At 42.2% G+C, this 21,467-nt stretch overlaps 1 protein-coding gene across 3 annotated transcripts; it reads right to left on the bottom strand.

Moving 5' to 3' along the window:
• Positions 1 to 537: 537 nt before the first annotated feature.
• stk40 (serine/threonine kinase 40) lies at positions 538 to 21,180 on the bottom strand. 3 transcript variants are annotated; one of them, XM_077527640.1, is made up of 11 exons: positions 20,932 to 21,180; positions 13,747 to 13,882; positions 12,392 to 12,477; positions 11,022 to 11,165; positions 9,605 to 9,829; positions 9,436 to 9,488; positions 6,064 to 6,179; positions 4,651 to 4,795; positions 4,322 to 4,441; positions 4,103 to 4,187; positions 538 to 3,980 (listed from the first exon to the last, which is right to left on the bottom strand). In XM_077527640.1, exons 2-11 carry the CDS (start codon positions 13,871 to 13,873, stop codon positions 3,765 to 3,767), a joined length of 1,317 nt encoding a protein of 438 aa, XP_077383766.1. In that variant the 5' UTR covers positions 13,874 to 13,882; positions 20,932 to 21,180; the 3' UTR covers positions 538 to 3,764. The 3 variants fall into 3 exon arrangements, with proteins under 3 accessions (XP_077383766.1, XP_077383768.1, XP_077383767.1); XM_077527642.1 differs by lacking the exon at positions 20,932 to 21,180 and adding an exon at positions 20,805 to 20,919; XM_077527641.1 differs by lacking the exon at positions 20,932 to 21,180 and adding an exon at positions 14,010 to 14,069.
• Between the last annotated feature and the right edge of the window lie 287 nt (positions 21,181 to 21,467).

The following is a 21,467-nucleotide window of genomic DNA, read 5'->3' as shown; positions in this document are numbered from 1 at the left end:
AAAAAAAAAAAAAAAAAGTAAAAGTAAATTAGGTTTTGCTATTAAGCCGGTGGAGGAAAAAGGTGAAATGTTTTGGGAGGAGAAGATAATTTGGTGTGGAAAAATAATGCAGTTTTGCTACTAAAGTCCAACCCCGAAAATGGAAGCAGATTAGAGTGATTGGAGGGTAGAAAACAGCGCTGTGTATGAAACCAAGTCGGAAACATTTTTTTAAATTGTAAATTGGATATATATATATATATATATATATATATATATATATATATATATATATATATATATATAAAATTGGATATATATATATATTTTTTTTTTTTGCAAATAAAATTAATACATTCAACCAAGGGGAAATCTTAGGTTACTCCGAGTTTTAGCCATTGAACTAATTGAGGGATTGGAGATTAAATATTTTCTTTTGTTGTTGGGTGTAAATTTTCACTCTGTAAAAATAGTCAAACAATTCTTGCTACAATTGAAATTAAAATTGAAAAACAGGGAAAACATTTTTACATATTGCCCCCCCCCCCCCCCCCCCCCACCCCCCCGGAATTTAGTGGGAGGAAAAAGAAGGGAGATATTGGTACAGTTTCATTCTTTTTCTTTGTGTAGTCAATAATATATCAAGACTTCAATTGCTATAAAAAATTATGGAGCTAGCCTAGGGGAACATTTAAAGATTAAATAAATTTTTTGAAAAATAGATGCAATTTTATAAATTAAAATGAGTCACTATTTTTGGGAAAAGTAATTTTTTCAGTGGAAGGAAACCAGTGGAAATCTTAAAAACAAAAAAAATCAAAAGCAACTTGTTGGAAATATGATACATTTTTTTGTTTTTTGCTCTTAAATAAAATTAGTGGGAGCAACAGAAAGAAAAAATATATACAAAAACACTTTTGTTACTAAATAAGTGGCTGGAGAACTGTGGCAACATCATGCATTTCAGTTCTACATTACGCATTAGTTTCATGCTTTTCAAAACCACAGTAGAAACACAGCTGCAAGTGAAACTAACACGTCAAGAAAGTGGCGGGGGACATGATGACATTCACATTTCGTATGTATATTCTACCTCTAATTACCATCCTGTGGCCCATTATCATTTCACATTTTGTTTAACTAATAGAACATTGATATGGAAATCCCACTCATTTTCTTTATGGGGATTTTTTTTTTTTTTTTTTTTTTTTTTATGAACTGATTCTGGAGAAGGAAGAAAACCTTGGGAGTTTTATATATTAAAAAAAATAATTAAAGCTAGGCATAAATCAGAGCAGCTTAAATGGTGGCAATATGGCTAGACATATGGTTTATGGGAAGTACATTATTAAGTTCAGGGTCGAGATGGTGGAGAAGAAAGAAAGAAAAAGGGGGGAAAAAAAGAAGCTACTTTTTCATGATTGTAGCTGATAATGTAGAGCAAAAAATATTTGAGAGAACAATAAATAAATCCATCTTGAAAATTACAAGTGAATGAGGTTGGGATGCAAACATAAATAGAAAGTCTAATTGAGCCCGCAGCAAAGTCGCTAGTGCTTAGCTTTGCCTCAAAAAATAACCTTGATTAATTAGTCACCGCAATCCAAGGCAACCAGGGAAAAAAAGGAATAAAATAATAAGAAATGTTACAGTATGGATCACCAAGCACCTACAAGTGGAATAATACATGCATGTACATGAGGGGGCTGCTAATACACAACAAGCAAGAGCTAGCTCGGTGTTGGTCTGCTTTTCACAGTGTGCCAGATAATAAACACTATTTAGACGCTTTTCCACCACATGGTACCCACTTGGCTCTACTCGCTATGCACTACGAGGAGGTACAATTTCTGGTCGGCTGGAGTTCCAAGCACAATACGGATGACGTGGCCTGCAGGGTGAGGCGCTACAAATGACAAAAATTAAACGTGCTAATGTTAGCTTAATGCTGCTTTGCAGTCAGATAAAACGAGTGCGCCCACTTGCAGTTTGTGGTTTTGTATGGCAGGGAACACAAACGCCAAATCAGCCATGGGAAGGAGGCACCTTTTATCCGAGAGGAGACTTGAGGGCAGCAAGAAAACGGGCCACTGCAGCCAAGTGGAGACTATGGAGGATATTACTGCACCTTCTCCTACACACAGACGTTGTGGTTCAAGGAGACTGCTAGAAATGGTGGAAAAATGTTAGCGCAGCTGGGATATTATTCTAAATATAAATACATCTCATAAATCTAATGTCAGAAAATTAACATGCTAACTGGAAGGCCTAGAAACCAGGACTGCTAATGCCACTTACTCACTGTAGCAAGGAGAAGCTGGTGGCGCCCGCTAAGTGCACCCAAATCAAATACACTGATTTCTCTGTGGCACATTATGTTCTGTCTCCACAGTATGTGGTGTATTGTTTACCAGTAAGTCTGGAAGAAGTGCTACAAGTCTATTTCATCAGTAAGAAAGCAATACTAAATTCTCTTATACGTTATGTTTCCAAGTGCTACGCAAAAGATTCCTCTTGCATCATGTCAGAACTATGAACAATGAAATAAAAGCAAAGCCCATCAGGAGAAAAAAATAAATAAATAGTTGTGAAATGTGAACATAACCTCTATAAGTCACGATACTGAGATCATAATAGTCTAACCAGGTGATACAAACAGTGAGGGGAAAAAAAGAAGAAGAACCATTGTTAACTTCTGTACCTGACACTCCATACTCCAGTCTCCTATTGGCTGCAGTGCCCAGTTTCATCGGCGGCCTTGCATTAAATTTGTCTCCCTTTCCGTGGCTGATGTGTTCAATGCTGCATGGATTTTGCGGTTTGCCAAGCTGAGCCAAGCCAGTACTGCGCCGTGGGAAAGCGTCAAAAGACTGGAGGATAGCTTAAAGATGGCTGCCGAGGTGGACGGCTCGGCGGGCCCTGGCTTGAGAGACACACGCACACACACTCGCATGGCTATGCAAAATGTCAAAGTGTCATTCACATTCATACCGGAAACAAAAAACACACTTTTCATCCGTCTTTCGTCGGACTACCTGGAAGTCATTTAAATTCCGAATGAGATGTTGGGTACCAGTTCCGTGGCGTTTCCAAAGTTTTTTTGTGTGTGTCATTTTTGGTTGTGGCACCGAGGAGGATAACGTGGCGGCGTCCAACATTTGGGCCTCATCGGTGGTCTTGGCGTTGTGACTTCCAGGGTTTCCGCACGCTAGCTGCCTGATGCTAGGAAAGAGATCTCCACAGGGACGAGACGACCAGTACCAAAGCGCGCTTCCATAATGTCTGTCTTCAATAGAATATGAAAAATGCTACTCCAAAGTCATTATGATTTTAGAAAAAAAAAAAAAAAAAGAAAAAAAAAAAAAGAAAAAAAAAAAAGCTTATTCCATTTTACCCCCCTCGCGGAAAACCACTCAAGAGGGTTTGTCGTTTCCTTCCCCGTAGCGTGACGGGAAAAGCACAAATGTCACCGGTGACATCGTAGAACAGTGAGCGTGGTTTACCAACACAGAAGAAAAGACGGAGAGGTAGATTGATTTGAAGGTTTTCCAAAACAGGACAACAGTAGAAGGAAGGAGGCATGATGGGAAAGGTGGAGGTGCTGCTACATGATGGTGGTCCTGTATTGCTCAGGAGCTCCGTAATACACGGCGAGAATGCGGATGGAGGGTTGCACAGTGACTCAAAGGTGAAGCAAGGGCTTTTCTTGTGCAGTTCTGCCCCAGTTTCACCCGCCCTGGCCCAAGGCCTACCTTACAAAATGGATGCGAGTTCTGTTTGGGGGTCTACTTGCGGAGGAAGCGCTGCGCCAGGATGGCGGCGTCCAGTGGGCTCACGGGCTGGGCGTCGTGGCCCAGCCGCCGCACCGGCGGCAGACTGTTGAAGTGACGCTTGAGGAAGCTCTTGGCCTCGTGGAACGTGTTCTTCTCCTCAGCCAGCAGCAGCTGCTGACGCATGTAGTTCTCAAACTCGTACTGCGACGACTCCTCCGTCACTTTGGCCTGGAAGAAAATAAATCCACTTGAATTTTTCCTTTTGGCTTGTTTTGTTTTTCAACTTGAGTCATTGAGTGTTAAGCCAGCCTTGAGTAAAGGAACTGATCAGTCCATGTAAATTCTTTTACCTCTTGTAGATGCTCTGGGTGGTTGACCTGATCGTCAATATCCGGAACCACCTGCAGCGGACCGCTTAGTGACGAAACTGACTGCCTGTAGTGTAACAACAGTGATCTTTACACTCTGGTTGACATGATGGGAATCTCGGTTTAGAAGAGAGTTGCGTTCAAACTGTAACATGACTTTGTATGTATATAAAAATTAGTAGGCTCCCATGGCGTACTTACCAAGAGGCAATGATGTCACCAAGGGATTCCAGCACCTCACCAGCGGTCAGCCTGTGCTGAGGGTCGAGCACCAGCAGTTTTCGGATCAGACACACTGTGTTCTCCGACACGCGGCCATCTCTGCGGGGCACATTTACATTTTTTTGACATCATAAAGTCACAAAAAGAAATTGAAGTGCACATGTGCATTCGAATGTTAAGAGGTCAAATTAAGTTCTTTTGTAGCACATTCTAATATCATCCTGGAATTTCATATGAAAGCCAAACATATTTTTGCAACTATTGCATACTGTGGCGGACCATCGCGAGATCCCCCAACAGGGACTCACTCTGGGATAGAGTACTCAGCGGCCTTGATCTTGCGAAAGAGCTCTTGAGGTATGCTGTCGTAGAAGGGAAACTGGCCGTACAGCATGGTGAATAGGACCACGCCGAGAGCCCACATGTCGCTGGGCTTGCCCCGGTACGGGCGACCTTTGGAAAAAACACAGGTTTTTTTTTTTGGTTTTTTTTAATAAATATTTGCTACATACACAAACTAATTAGGATATAACCCCGATTGTATTTCACAAAGCTATAAGCTTTTAAACACAATGGGATTTTCCATTTGAATTGTGGTTCAAATGCGGATCAAAATAGGATAAACACTTGTCTGATATTAAAGCTTCTGACCTAACATACACAGACCAAATTTCTTATCAGAGTTGGCATTTATGATCATTCTTGTAACTTTCTTCATGCAACATTAGCAGCTTTTTGTGACAGTATGTGGCCCTATAAAAGCTAATGTACTGCCAACATTAACACTCAACCAAACATTTTGCTTAGCACAAGGACAACTTTGACCCTTGGTGACTCAGGGTGATAAGCAAGTTCCTGTCAAGGCGGCAGGTGTAATGATTAACAGGATGAGCAAAGGCAAACAAGTCGAGTCCGTGTGCGTTTACATCTCCGCAAAATTTCCACATTAACACAAAGCCGTTACAATTAATATTCTGAGCCGTCCAATCAGCTGACACTAGTGAGAAGGGGTACATCACACCATATATGGGCAATGTCACAGCAACAGCAACAGGCAATTTGGTAATAGCGCGCGCACACACACAATGCAGACACAAAGAGGCACATGAACACTTGTGAACATACGGAGAAAGCAAGAGACAAAAGAAATGTGTATGCACATAAGACAAATTCTCACACATAGTGAGGCAAACATGCACAAACACACATGCATTTACGCAAACACACTCAAGTACAGTAGTGGGGGGGTATATGGGAGTAGTTTCTCTCCAATGAGTCATCAGTGCGTGAGTCACTGACGCTTGCTTTTAATTGCATGCCAGACACGTTATGTTGACATATTCAGACGCACGCACACACATTGATGTTCATGTACAGCTTTCCCGCATTTTGTTAGCACACAGCGTCAGTCAAGCAGCGGAGACGAGCAGTCAACATTTACTTTCCCATTGTAAGGCCGAGCAATTGCATGCTGACTTCTTCTTTTCATAGTCAAAGAGTTCCCACGAAAGATAAAGCAGCTTCCCCTGCACATGCAGTGATGAGAACATACTAATTCATGATTTCCTTAGTCCCGTATTGCAAAACAACTCCGGTCCTAGGATGAAAAACAACCAACTTGGATGATAAGCGTTACGCAACAGAACCCTAATGCAACTTTTTTTTTTTTTTTTTTTTTTAACGCGGATAACATCTAAGATGCCATTTATCGTGACACTCACCGCTTAGTACATCTGGGCTGATGTAGGCGGGACTTCCTCGCTGATCTTTGAGCAGGTCGTCCTCACTAACAAGGTGTTTTCCTAAGCAGAAGTTGGTGATGGTGATTCGGTGCGTCCTGCAACAACACACACACACACACACACAAATAACAGCAAATTAACTAAAACCACCAGAGAATAAAACCTGTTACTAATATGTCATTGGAGTCCCAAATCAGACAGAATGATAGCGAAGTAAAGCTAGGAGCCATGTATAGTACCTTCATGCTTTTAATATATGGCTTCTATGAGAAATCATTGAAGAAATGCAGCATGAGGAAAAACTAATGAGTGCAAATTACACTCAGCACAGTGTGATTATTATCGTTAATAGAGAGACAAGGTTGCACTACATGAGAGATTGGGGCTTTGTGTTCAGTTGGGGGAGTGAAAACGAAAGAAAGGAAAAAGAAGGGAAAAAAAAAAACAGAACACTTTGGACAAACATATGAGTCAACTTGTGGCTGAGGATGATTGTTGATTACCAAAGCCTGCATGGCGATGAGCTGGCAAGCGGCTTTGTATTTATAAAGCTGGAAAACAGGCAAAAAATTTACACAGACACGCAACTTTCTCGTGTACCCACGCTACATATGTGAAACCTTTCTCCAAACACGTGCTTTCTAAAAAAAGGTCACCAGCTTCCCCCTCTTATTTCTCACTTTCACACCCCACACACACTTTTGTTCCAGCCAGTTCCCGTCCGTCTAACCCTCCGTTTTTTTCTCCCTAGCAGCTATTTGCTGTTCAGGCCTTCAAGGGTGTTACATTCGGATCATACAGCGGCCCCTGCGATGTGCACAAAAGGAAGGCCAAAAGCGGCGATTCAAGGACGCTCTCGGCATAAACGCGTCCTTTGAGGCGAGCTCCGCTCTTTTGTCCTCGCGCATCATGACGTTGCCATTCTCATGCCGGAGATGGGCTTGGTGAAATTGCATGTTTGGCTCATGAGTGGGCCAAGGGTCTCTGAAGACTTTGGTCATGTGATCTAAAAAGAAAATGGTAATGAAGCAGTAGAGGTGGTGGTAGTGGTAGCAGAAATCGTGCCATTTGTATTACAATTCGTCATTAATCTTCCTCCTGCAGCCGACTTCCAGTGAGGTTGGCTACAGTCCCATGGATCTTAAATTACCGAGTAGTATGTACAACGGTAATTAAATCAATGTAATATAAAGCTGCTTAGTCTTCAGGTGTTAACCTTCAACGTGTTTCTGTATAATTTTCTTCCTAAATTCCTGAGACCACTCTCTCCTTCCTCTGGTCAACATTTAGTGTGGTAAACAACACCATGTCAACAAACAGCACAGTGAGTGACTAGTTGTCATACTTTAAAAAGGCAGACTGACTGATTACAAGTTTGAAGACACCGGTTATGCTAATTAGAGGACACACCTTGGTTGAACATGTACTAATGGTCAAATTAGTTTCAATCTTTTGAAGTGGAACCATCTTTTTCTTTTCTTTTTTTTAATAATTCAGTTGAACCACAATTCAAAAGCAATATCTGATCTTCAGTGGTTAATATTATTATTCATAAAAAAATAAATAAAAAAAAGTATTACTTTTGTCAGATTCAAGTCATTTCTGCGACCACTGTGTGTTTTAATTTAGTCAACATAGGGGTAATAATTTGGTCCAGTGAGCAGTAGTGGTATAGCCAAAAACATGTATCGCTGACTCTATATCTCATTGGGGAGCACCTGTCAGACAACAATACTGCTAATGCAAACCCGCGAGTAACAGAATCAGCATTCATGTGCAGTGTGCATCTATGAATGGTTGCAGACATTTGAGAATACATTAAAAATGCAGAAAGTCAATCGTGCGCCGAGTGTCATCAGCCACGTTGGGGGAAAAATTGATTCACGATATCCTGCTGTAATGGTGGCAGCATCAGGAAACGACGCTTCGAGTACACCAACTGCTGAGCATGTCAATGGATTGCAAAAAAAAGCGAGAGGAGGGAGGACTTTGAATTGGGGTGGAGGGACAGTGCGGACATGACGGGAAAAGTGAAAAAGGATATGACAAAAGGAGACAAACCGCGTGGACAATGGAAGCAGGAAATGGGGGGGGGGTGCAGCAGGAGGAGGGTAAATAAATTATGACAATGTGTGTGTGTGTGTGTGTGTGTGTGTGTGGGGGGGCGCGCGCGTGCATGCGTGTATGTGCATTGCAGCATGAGTCAGCTGTGAGCTATGGGCCCTTTTGGCAGGCCTCTCCTTTGTCTCTAGCAGGGACGTACTGTTCCATCGCGCCACCTTCCTGACTAAAGCACTCCACTGTTTGAACATCACTGCAACTTGGGGGGGGGTCAATGGGGTCTGATGTATCCGATACAGACTTATCAATGCCAGAACTTCAAAATTGCACTTTTTTGTTTTGTTAAGTTGAACACTTTACATAGGAATTCAAATGAATTTATGATAATACACAGAAATTACAGAATCTAAACAGCTGGGGAAAATATTTTAGCATAAACCAGACCTAAACAATCACATTCCATGCAAGTCAAACATTTTTGTGCAAGTAACTATCAATTTTTTTTTGTTTAAATCAAAAATTGTTCATCCCACTGATTAAACGAGTAATCTGATTTAAAAAATGATAGCATTAATAAACCCGCGCAAATGTGCATGTATTGTTGTTATCCAGAAGTAGTCAGCATCATCAAGCTCCACAGGTGGGATTTTGAGTGAAGCTTTTAAAAGTGGAGCCTGGTCTGATGTGCGATGTGGGAGTCAGCCAATTAGAGCAGAGTTGTCCATATAAGTTTTGACGATTGTTGACGTGTTCTTTTTCGACTGAATCTGGAGGATTGAGCAAATAACGCACTGTAATGCCCTTGCATGTGACCAAGGAGACCTACTGTATTTTTTTTCATTTTGCGTGGATGTCTGCTTATGACAAAACAAAATGTCGATTTATGCTTGAATATGACACCTTTGCATAAAACCCTCAATTCCCAGTTAATTTCCATGACAAGTTTCCAATATGTAAATGTTCCACCCCTTTGCAAACTTAGTCAATATGCGACAATAATAAACTCACATGCAGAGCAACACATGCATGTGCGTGATTCGACTATGGCTCCAACGTGGTTGCAGATCTAAACAGTGCCGTGCTGTACAGAGCAAACCAAACAGCTCAGTTACTCAACCCGCAGACAGGAAGTCGGCCAATGAGTCTTCCTATGACTGATCCCGCTGTCAGGATAAGAATGTGGGCCTCTGCTCGGGTGTCGAGTCGACTGCCGTGCGACACATGGGGCTCGGCACCAACCGGAGAAAATGACTTACTGGCAAAAGTCGGCAGCTTATTTTTAAGTCTTACCGTTTGTTCAGCACCATGTTTCCCAGCTTGAGGTCTCGGTGCACGATGTTCTTCTGCAGGCAGGAAATACACAGAAAGGAAAGGGCTGTCAGCTCATGGTGTGTGTATGTGTAATACTAGAATATTTCCTATGTGGAAAAAACAAATTCAAAAGCTGACAGAACCTCACCTTGTGAAGGGCCTCCACCACACGCACCACGTCGTAGAAGATGATGATGGCCTCGCGTTCTCCCAGCCTCTTCTCCTTGATGACGTAGTGCTGCAGGTTAATGAGGTCGGCCGTCTTGTCGCTGAAGTCGTGCGCGCACAGGCAGTCCAGCACCAGGCAGATGCGCTTCTTCATCTTGCGCAACTTGTTGGCCTCCGGGTCTTCCACGATTTCATAGGCCCGGTCCTGCAATGCACAAGTTGAAATGATGCGGGAGGAGCGAGCACTCTCTGGCACAGATATCCCGTGAAATAGTTGAGGAGGTGCGTTAGCGGAAGAGACAGCATTTAACCGCCTTTGCAAAGAGACAAACTAACAGCAACACATCATCCCACAACCACATACCGGTAATTAGATGACATCAGCTGTGTGTGGTATGCTGTTATCTCAAGTATGCAAGAGCTTTTTTTCCCCCCATTATGTGTGGGGTCTGTCACATTTAAAAAAACAAAAAAAAAAAAAAAAACAGTACGTTGATCCATAGAGTCCAAGTGTAATGTTTCAACTTCCCGTCCCGCCTTCTCTAAAAGCAGAGCTCTCATTGATTTCTTTCTTACGTCTGTATGTGTGTTTTGTTTTGTTTTGTTTTTTTCCTTCAGCTCTAGCCGGCACTTCTGAAAGCTTCTATCATCTTGATCTCCCGGTGTGGATGCAAGCCTAATCTGATCAATACGGCAGACGTAAATGAATCAGCGCAGGTCGGACCGCCGTCGCCGTTCTGAGAAGACGGGAAGATGGAACAATAACAAAGTTAAGAGGGAGGCCGACGGGAAGGGCAGGTGAGGGAGGAGGCGAGGGGAATAGTGTGAATGGATGAGGCTATGAAGAGTGAATGACAGCGGATAAAGAAGGCTCTTGTCTTATGGGTGAGCTCACTCGTATTGAAGAAAAACACTTTGAAGGAATAAACAGAAAGCTGGCTGTTGGTGTCTATCAATCAAACCGGCTTTCCTCGAATAGTGGGCGTCCGCTGAGTAGACACCATTCCTCCATTACTACTCAGGTGTGTCATTCACTTACAAAAATTAAACAGCAACCTTAAATGGACGCCTACCAATTCCCGTCAGGAAAAGAAGAACATGTAATGGTTGTAATTATCACTGTTGTTTACATACAGAGAGTAAAGAAACTGCTGAGCCTGTCTGACCTATATTATTTATTAAACACCAACTAAGACAGAAAAAAAAAAAAAACTCAGATGAATTGGAGTGTGGAGACTGTTCAGTTGCATTACGTTACGTTTGATTTTTCACTTTGTCAATAAATAGAATTTAGTCAATAAGATGGCCCGAGCTGAGTTTCAAACCTGAACCTCAGAGGCATACATACTACTACCCACTAGACCACTGAGCTAGATCATAGTTTGACCAAAAAATACCTGGAAGAGGCCGTGATGGTGGACCACCCCGTCCTGGTTGTGCAGCAGAGACAAGAGGGAATACTCTGTGTGCAGCAGCATCTTCCCCTGCCTTTCCTCCTGCGTCTCGCCGGCAGAGTCCACTCGCTCCTCTAGTGTCAGGATCTGTGAAAAACAGAAGAGGGAGAAAAACATCAGAGGACATTTTGGGGTCAGACTGCGGGGGCAGCTTTGACAGTTTACTGCCAGTTGAAGACGATCCTTAGGACGCCAACTTGAGCCGGTTGACCCACGAAGCCAGACAGTCGCCTGAAACTGATCACCAAGGCAACGCGGCTTGTAAACGTCCAAACCCAGAAAACAGGTGTGCCGTGATTGGCCATTACCTGAGCCCTTAGGAACTGTGATGTCAGTTTCAGTTGGCACCAAGTGGCAAAATGGCCGCCCCCCCAAGATGGGTTAAAAACATGGCTGTTGCTGCTTAATTCACATTCCACAAATGAAATACTAATCTAAATACTGTGTTAAGATTAGTGGGGCGTCATAGAACATATTGTAAAGATTTTTTTTTTTTTAAAACACTTGTACACCCGTTTAATTGATAGTGGTCGTATGGCAGAATATTGAAAAGTGCAATGCATGAAGTCTGCTTATCAACATCCATTTCTATTTTTGTAAACACAGCACCTCCAGTACATGTCAAAGGGTGAGTGAGTAGTTTAACTTTATTTTTAGTTTTTACACTTGGATTAAAATTCTACATAAAAGATTGCCTGTACAGTTAAGAGTTTTTATGGTGGTGACTGTCACTTCCTGTAAGCACAGCAAGGTGTAGTAGTGATTAGCATTCCATGCTGTTATTAGCATGTCTGCTTCACAGTGCAGGTCCAGAGTTTGAACCTCATCTTGGGGCCTTCCTGTATAGTTTTTGCACATTCCCCCTCCTATTGTTTGCGTCTCCCCGAAACAAACCCCCTGCTCTTGTTTTTGTCACTCCGCACCCCCCTCCAGCTACTCTGGATTCCTCCCGCATTCCAAAATCAGTTAGGTTAATTGAAAGATTATTTGTCCATAGGTTTGAATAATAATTTGCCTACATGTGCCCTGTGATTGGCTGGCGACTAGTTCAGGGTGTACCCCGCCCCTTGGCAAGCTTTGACTCAGGACATGGCGACTCTGGATGAGGGGGTTAGAAGTGTACATTCCAGCTACCTTCCACCCACTTTTGCAAGCCCCTCGCTTGTGTAACATATTGGTGAACTCCAAGAATTATGGAGCACACAGACTAGTTTGTTCGTGCCAGGTCATAAAGTGAACAAGAGCAAAAAGTAAGGTGAAGAGTTCACGTGCTCACTGACTAATATTTGATCTTCAAGTTATACGACACTTACTTTGAGCTGGTAGAAATCGTCGCTGCCATCTTTCCTGGCCAGACACTGCACTATGCTGGGCACTGGTGAGTTGCCCAGACGAGGCCCTACAAAAAACACACAACAGCTGCATGACCAAAAGGTCGGCAACATACTGGCGTGTGCTCATTAGAAAAAAAGAAGTCTGCACATGGCCATTAACACCCCGGGTGTGATGTTTAGTTTGGCGCTTTGCAGATGGCTCATAGAGTAAACGAGACGTGTCAGGAGGGCCCCGGGAGTGAGAAGAAAGCACATCTTCCATACGCTTGCGTCAACACAGACCTCTCCGGTCTGTGTCATGCCGATCAGCAAAATTCTTTGCATTCTTGTCTCAGGCGCGCGTACACACAGACACCCTGAGACTCTTTGATACACAGACACACAAGCACGCACACACGCGCTACCCTGGCACCTAGACATGAAAACAAATGACTAGATCCAAGCTCAAGTTCAACTACAATCTTGCAGGAAAATACGCCGCCTCAAAAAGTCAGGCAAAAACTTCAAAATCGAGCAAATAACAATGACATCTCCGTGTCTCTTTTTCTATGCTTTTATTTTGGTGATTCCAACACAGAAGGATACTAGTGATGATGAATCCATAACAGAATTGACTTTGCCATAGCAGGAGCTATAGCGAAAGAAGACAGACTGTCCTGGCTGCATAGTCAAATGCACCAAACAAACACTTCCTCTGGTTTGTGTGGTTTTCCTAACTTTCCGATTAAATGGAATTTGACAGTGGAAGGCTACAGTACATTAAAAAATAACAACAACAACAACAACAACAACAATTACATTTACCAAGCTAAATGTAAATATATCTACTGCTAAGTAATTCTAGAAATACCTAGAAAAGGCTAGCAAGTTCATAGTCTCTCGGTGTTGTCCAAGGGTGAGTGCCGTAGTTTTATATCGTCCCTCACTGACAGCCAGAGTCAGTGCTTATCAGCACGGAAATGCCCTTTATTTAGGTGTTGTTTAACACTTTGACTATTACTTGCATGGAAAATACAGGCTTTAAAACATTGACAGTTTGGTTTACAACAAAACTCCATTCCTATGGGTGCAACTGAACAGATTTTTTTGTACTTAAATAAACTTGGAATGGAGCGAAGTCTATCACTTACCTATGCTACATCAAGTCATAAATAGTTACCCAATACATAAACAGAAAAAAAATACAATGGAAAAAACGCCAAGTACAACAATTACTGAGCATGCCATCTGGCTCCACATGTGCATATATTCTACATAGTAGAACATCGTAGGAAAATACAGGTTTTATGAGTAAAAGTTTGAGCCTAGACCCACTCAATGCACTTGTTCCTTACCCAGGATGAACGGCCCAGCTCGCTTGGCGTTGCTGCCAGATATCCCACTGTACACTGTACACTGCAGCTTGCCGGCCCTGCCCGATGTCTCGCCGGCCCCTCTCTCCGACACGCGCCGCTTGGACATACTGGAGCTCTGCAGGGGAAGGAAAAAAGAAAAAGAAAATCACATTAGGATGAGCAACGCCAGCTGAAGGCTGGCACACCATGCTATAAATAACAAATCACATTGCTACAGCTTTGGTGAAGATGAGAGACAATACCGAGAGCTGAGAACGAGCAAGTCCTGCTTGGCAGAGCGCGTGGAGACAAGTGAAAGGAGGTAAAACACAGGGCAGCTCCTCCCGACCTATTTAAAATGTCCCTCCCACACGTTTACCAACACCTCGGTGCCAATGTGAGACCATTTCAGCTCCATTCACAATAACGGCTGCCGGTGTCGAGGACGACACCCTAGCTTCGATCCCCACTGACAATCTCCCAATTCACTTAGTAAACACACACATGCAGTCCACCACCCTCACCCTTTTTTCTTTTCTTTAATTGTATCTCAACTCATTCCTGATCCTTTCGCTCTTAATCTGCGCATTTTATCTGAAAATCTGCCGGCTTATCTGTGCAGACCTCCACATGACGCGACATCATGCATGTAGCGACAAGGCTGACAAGGCACTCGACTATGCCAGAAAAGCCTGCGACAGTGTGACTCCAACCTGCAGCAGGCACGCATGGAGAGGTATGCTTTGTTTAGCGCGTTCCTGTGCCATGAAACTACTAACTTCCCGTAACAGGGAAGTAAGTACTGCCTAGAGCCGGAGCAGTGACTCACCGCTTTCGACTTCCAGCGCCGTTGGACGGAGATATGCGTTTAAATGCTCAGGTGATGACACCAAAGAGGACGAAATGCACCCCCGAGCGTGTGACGCGCCTGTCAAACCAGCTCTGGAAGGTTGAAAGCATGAAGAAAAAAAAAAAAAAAAAAAAAAAAAAAGGCATATCTGTGTATGCGTGTGGAGAAATGGGGTTGTTCGGGACAACATGCCCATGACTGAGAAAACTACTTCACATTTCGTGAGCAAGGATGTTTGTATACCAGGTATCTATTAGTTGTAAAGCACATTTGTACGAATAGAGCTATATACAATAATCAGTAAATATTCTTACTGTTGTATTTAAAGAATGTATAGATGCACAATCCAGTGTAGAAACCTCCAGTCTGATTCTACTGGATTTACACCAGTCAGTACTTGGTGTGACCACCATTTCCCTCACCCAAAAGGTTGGGCAACACTGGTCTAGTATAGCAACATGGAATTTGGTGGGAATGTCTAATGCTGACTTTACATTCCATGTTGAAAGTGTCCAATTCACATTTAATGTATATATAACAAATTTTTCATCTGCTTGCATTCATTTCAAGTACCGGTAACACCCAAAGTGAATTAAATACATGAGTGTAAACAATGGCCTGATAGTAACAACAATGAACTGAAGTAAACAATATTAGATAAATAATATAAACGTTATAGTGTTTAGTTGTGTCCAACTGACATGATGCATGTCCCAAGTTTTTACAATTGAGAGCAAAAAAAAAATAATAATAATTGAGTATATTATCCTTTAACAGTGCTGTATAAATCCAGCCTTTTGTGTCCTTGCCTCATGTTTGATTCTTTTTATTGTCATAGCCTGCTATGCTTAAAAAATAAATAAATAAATCATAATTGTAGGGCTCATAAAAGCTTACTCTACACTATAATTAAAGGAAGGTGTTCAAATTAACAGTTTCTATTTGCGTCCCATTTTCATCCTTGTACCTGTGAATAGCAGTACGGCCGGAGAACGGAAAATGCTCACTAATTAAGTTACGCATGAAGAAAGAAAGATGCACCTGCTGGAGTGGCAGTACAGACAAAAGCAGATGAGCAAACAAGTCTGAGTTTTGAGTCCATTAATATTTTTTTGCCACATTTTAGCAGTTAATATTTCTACACATGAAACAAGATCATGGTCAGGGCACAGTGTACCAAACTTACCAATTTATTTTACATTTACTGTAAAATGCAGCACGGCATCTAATTCTATTAGAATTGAGGCCACGATTTGAAAATAAAAGTGAGGGCCCCGTAGCCTGCATTTTAAAGACACATGCATGTACACTACTTTCTGTTCGCTGGCAATTTATTTTCCGTGTGCTCAACTGCATTTAAAACGTACGGGAACAGTAAAACTACTTCAAAAACTGTTTTTTTTTCGTGGTCAATTTTGTGGATTTCCACCTATTGCAGGTGCATATGTAACATACACCCCATTGGGGTTCACTGTAAACAAAATAAAAAATAAAATAAAAAAAATTGTAATTCAGTGCACATTCGAGGTTCAAGCTCTGGAGGAAGGGTGACTCACACAAGTAGAATCCAAGCATTGTAATAAAAAACAGATTCAACAGCATGCCGGGATTTTTGTGAGCCTGAGTGAAATAAAGAAACTTGTTGGTTTTATAATCATGCAAGCAATGTTCTCCTTTCAAATAAATGGATCGTGCGGCACTCTCCAGTTGGCACTTTGGGCCCAAGCGCAGGCAGGACAGTTGGCAGCCGCTGCGAATTCTCACTTCCGTCAGGCTTTTTTTTTTTTTTGTGATCCCAGACAGCAGACCGTGTCATCGTCATGTCTCTCGCCCATCTGTCCCCATCCCCGCTAGTCATCGCCCAGCGAGTCTGATGAGCCGAGGCTTTCTGACAGACAGCCTCGATGGCGCAAACCGCCCGTGACAGTAAGTCACGCTGACGAAGAGGCCATCACGTCGACTTGAGCAAGCAAGCAAGCAAGCAAAAAAAAAAAAAAAAAAAAAAAAAAAAAAATTCAACCATTTCAAACTACTTTAATTAGTAGATTGCGCAAAATCTATTAGATTAGACTATTTCCTGTTAAACACTGACACTAATGCCCTGCTGTTAGAGGTATGAACTGATTAACGTGTTTATCATTGTGGTTGCACAACTGCAATGAGCCACACTACAAGCTATAAGGTTATTTGAGAAACTGTGGGAATGTTAACTACAATAAACAAGTTGCATTGAACAAATCAGTCCCAAGAAGATACTAGTAAACAATAGTAGAGGAGAAAAAGGTTCTCCTGTTTATGTTATTGACATTTGAGGATTCGAGGTTACAAACAGCGCACAATGAGCTAGTTGCAGTGACGCAAGAATACAAGGTCACGTGGCACAAAAGGCATGATAAGTTACCTAAATACTTAATTGGATTGTATTTAAAAAAGAAAAAAGAAAAAAAAATACATATTTACGGTGTACAAGTATTTTTCATATAAATATTTGTCATTATGACATTACTACTGTATGAGTGATAGACTAGACTGTGCGCGTTCTAATTGACCAAAAAATGACCAGTAAGGTTATAGAATGCTCTGAACCAACTGACCAGGTACTCGAATAATACCTTAGTTACACGTGTACGGTGGGGTTTTGTTCCTTTGGTGCAGACGCAACCTGAACCGAGGACCCCGTTATTGTGATTGTTGATACAACTTGACCACTGGCTAAAGACCAGGTGCTGCGAGGTGCTATTTTTAGTACCAGATCAGTCGGTGTTCCTAGACTGCATAGTCCTGATATCATTTTGGTATCAAGATCTATCATGTGCTGGTCTGTATTTCAAACTCATCCTACATTAAACGGCTTGCAGATATTCTGAATTAAAAAGAAAATAAAATGCACCAGAATGTGTCAAGCGAATTTGTGGCAAATTGCAAACAGGCAGGAGTTCACTAAACAACAAAACTTGAGCACTATTATCATCCATGCACCTGGGGGCAGTGTAAATGATTCACCGGGAGGAGCTACCGCACAAGAAGGCAACCAGCTCCTCAAGGCAGCACATGTAGCTACTAAATACCAGACAACCCCGCTTCCTTCGCATGTAAAAAGCAAAGGTCAGCACCGCCGCCGAATGCGCGACGACCTAGATGACATCAGCGCGGTGGCGGCACCCGGTGATCTCTTTTCGTACAGACAACACAAACAAGTCTTGTAGATCATGTTGCAGCGAAAGCGGGAGATAGACGGGTAGAGAGCAATCGAGAGAGGCGTGATGTTGGCGGAGCCCATGGGACACGCCGGGTCCCTTAAATAGAATTGAATGAAGAACATAATGTGTCGAGCTAGATTAGATACGCCCACTGGACTTCTTTGTGGAGGAATATGCCAGCCCGGATGTAAAAAAAAAATAAAAAAAAATAAAAAAAATTAAACAAGATGAATGAATGAATGAACGCAAACTTGCTGGAGCCTAAAACAAAATGAAGACCAACCAACAGCTGCAGAAACTAACACCACATTGGCAATGTCCTTGATTGCCCGGGGGATACAAGGTCATGCTGCATTCCAGTTTGTAAAAGCCACAATTTTTCTAAATAATTTCACCCCACATCACGGCCTTGTATAAATAGCACTAACACGAAACGAGGAGGGGTAAGAAATTGGAATACAAAATCAATCAAACTGCACTATAGCTGCAGCTATTTAAAATCTTGGTATTCAGATAAGCTGAAATTGGATGGATGGATATCTTACTCAAAAGTCTATCAAATAATCGACTAATGTCATAAAATAAAAAAAATATACCGGTATATGTATATCGTTGCTTGATTAAAGAACAATTATGAATACCGAAGGGAAAATAACTGATTTCTATTCATTTATATATAATTAACAATCTAGAACAAGCAACAACCTGCATTTTCCCTTCTAGAAAGATGACGATTTGACGTCAGAACAACAATCACATTTTGCTGGCTAAAACCACACGTGGGTAAGCTTGTTTTGCTAAAAATGGATCAGAATTTAGAACAGCCTATGCGGGGCACTCGCGCAGCGGTTAGCTGCCAGCCGCAATAGCGGGCAACAGGTGACATAGAAAATGTCAGTGTAATTAAAGAGGCTTTTCACCTTTATTAAATTGGCAATTAAACAGGTCGGATTCAAGCATAATCTTGTGTTGATGTTGGTGGCAAAAGTTAGTGATGGCAATGTCAACTGGACCTCCAGCTATCGAGTGTTTCCAGCCGGAAAGACGAGTCAAGTCGGCTGCCACTCCACCATGCGCTGCCACGAACAACTTAAAAAAAAAAAAAAAAGGCATTGCAAAGCATCAATGTCCATGTATTACTGTATTTGAAAAGATTTTATTTTGAACCTGGCCTTCTCACCACATCTTGACAATGCGGCAATTCTCCCCCATTAGAGGTCGAATCTCCGCCACAAAAAAGGTGAGTGGATACCCGTATGTCAAATAATTCCTCAATGCCGGGATAATGGTGTGAAATTAGCACACCATTGCTGCCCTGTAGTTACCGTCAGACGCGAAATGGGTCACCAAGTTGACTCAGCAATTTTCCACCTTCTCAGGTGAAGTTTAAACACAAGACAATCATTTTTGCCGCCCTGTTGTGTTGAAAGCAGTTGCTCCTGTCCGACACGGAAAGCTAATTCAAACAGAATCTTAGGCAAAAAAAGGTCAAATTCACACATGTGCACAAGAAAATTCTCCAATTCTGAAAGCAGTTTCTGTCCAAATGCTCCAAATCTGGACGGTTGCCATCATCCAGCAACTTTCTAACTCCAGAAGTGAGTTAACACCTGTACTCAAGCCGATTCCACAGTGGGGTGTGCAACCATAACCCTGAAGCTCACGTCTCCCGACTTGGTGCGAAAGAGTCTTATAATAACAATCACACATGGAGGATCCCATTTCCCGGTGCATTTGTACGGTGTCACCTTACCACCGGTTAAAATTAACATGGATGCTACTTTAAAACAACTAATCCGCAGTTCAGCCACAATATTAGGTACCCCTGAAACAGCCAACATTGCTCGTTTCAATTCAATGCAAGCCCATTGGAGTGGTGGTTAATTACATAAAGATGACAACTGTCAATGTCCCAATATTTAGGGACCTGGCTGTTCCACAACCTATTATCCTAAAATGCTTTAATATCATTTCAAGCTAATCTTGCTTTGCCCTTTAAAATAAAAAGGTGTACAGAGTACTTGAATAATAATAATAATAATCATCATCATCATCATCATCATCATCATCATCACCGGGAGCAAAGACTGTGCGTAACGTCCACTAACAACCCAAGCTAAACTTGGCTTTTCCCCATAATACACACATCAGACGAGATGAAGCACATCTGCACCCCTAGTAAGGATAAACGGAATAGAAAATGAATGGAACGATCACAGAAAAGAATAGCTATACCATGTGTTGTCGTCACCTTTACGCCAACAAGGACACTACTTTGAACTTGAGAAAACCTGCTACACTTTTACAATTGTACACAACGAAACCATTCCTTATGTCTGAATTTGCCTACAAACATGTTCTGTAAAGATTTAATTTGCCAGTTTTTCTCAAAGTGGCGCATTCCTAATTTTATATTCTTGTGTGTTTGACCTTCATGCTCCAATTGGGGGAAAAAAATGAGTCAGAAGTTAGAAGTGAGTCCTCTTTTACTGATTCGAGTAATTATTTGGAAGGATACGTTTCACTTCAATTAGCACATTATAACTGCAAAGTAAGTACAGTACTCTAGAGTACAATTTGGGCTTCTCTACCCAACTCTGTTGCACTGTATGGGTTTAGCTAAAAAAACAAAAACAAAAAAAACAAAAAACAAAAGGGAGCAACACTTACGTGTGTATGCACAATATAAACATAAAGCTGTATTGGTTTATGGACTTCAGATGATGTAGCTGTACCTAATGAAGTGCCCCACGAATATTTAACCTGCAACAATCGATAAGGAGTCATTTTACTGTGCACTAATATCCCTTCACATGCAGTTTACTACCCACGGCGTTGGTTGGAGTTATAGAAACATTTAGCTAAAATTCGGGTGGAATAAAAGTTTAGAATTCCTTAGGTTGGAGCCTCCAACAGAGGCAGGCAAACACACACACAAAGAGGGCACGCGACACAAGCAAGTTTTCCGTGCAAACTACTTAGTTGGCGTGAAAGGAGGGTTCATTTACCAAGTTTATTCTATTTTTCGGGGTTCGAAAAGGTTCAAATGACGAGCGTCAAGCCGGGGAGAGAGGCCATTTAAACAAAGTAGGAAATGTTACAGCTGGCTAGCACGAAGCTAACTCGCTAGCTCACCTCGAGCCGATACCGCCGGGTTTAAAAAAAAAAAAAAAAGAAAAAAAAAAAAAAAAAGTCTGGCGTCGTCCTCCGCCCTCACAACGTCGACATTTCTCGCTGGAGGGGATTTCTCTGCTTGTCGACGGCTCCGGACGGACCACCGCGGGTCGGGTGGTCGCTTGAAGCCTCGTTGCGGTCGCCGAAAAAGCAGCGATTAAGGAAGAAAAGCCTGCTCGCTCGCCGCTGATCGCATCTTTCCACAGCGACAGCGCCACCTGACAACGGAAGTGACGCACACGCTTTTTTACAAGATTGACAGGCCGGCTCGACCAATCACAGGCGCGCCTCTCGCCGATGATGACATTTTTTTCAATTTGCGTAATGGAACAGGATGGGATTACATCATCTTGTAAAACGATTACAAACTGGGGGTTTGTGTGGGTGGGGCGGGGGGTGGGGGGTGTGTGGGGGGGGTGCCATTGTATGGACAACAAAGCAGACTATTTCACACACAGATGGCTTGTATACACTGGCTAAAACATTTTGTTATTTTA

This window comes from Festucalex cinctus, chromosome 7, assembly GCF_051991245.1.
Source record: "Festucalex cinctus isolate MCC-2025b chromosome 7, RoL_Fcin_1.0, whole genome shotgun sequence".
Taxonomy (NCBI): domain Eukaryota; kingdom Metazoa; phylum Chordata; class Actinopteri; order Syngnathiformes; family Syngnathidae; genus Festucalex; species Festucalex cinctus.
Note: the sequence above shows the minus strand (reverse complement) of the source record. Positions and strands in the feature narration are given on the sequence as shown.

Excerpts from the sequence above, each read along its gene's own strand:
- stk40 (XM_077527640.1), bottom strand. The coding sequence starts at position 13,873 with ATGTCCAAGCGGCGCGTGTCGGAGAGAGGGGCCGGCGAGACATCGGGC. Across the intron at positions 4,796-6,063 it reads CAGCCCAGATGTACTAAGCG|GTCGCCCGTACCGGGGCAAG; the intron begins GTGAGTGTCACG and ends TTTTTTCCAAAG. Across the intron at positions 4,442-4,650 it reads GCTGAGTACTCTATCCCAGA|AGATGGCCGCGTGTCGGAGA; the intron begins GTGAGTCCCTGT and ends TGTGCCCCGCAG.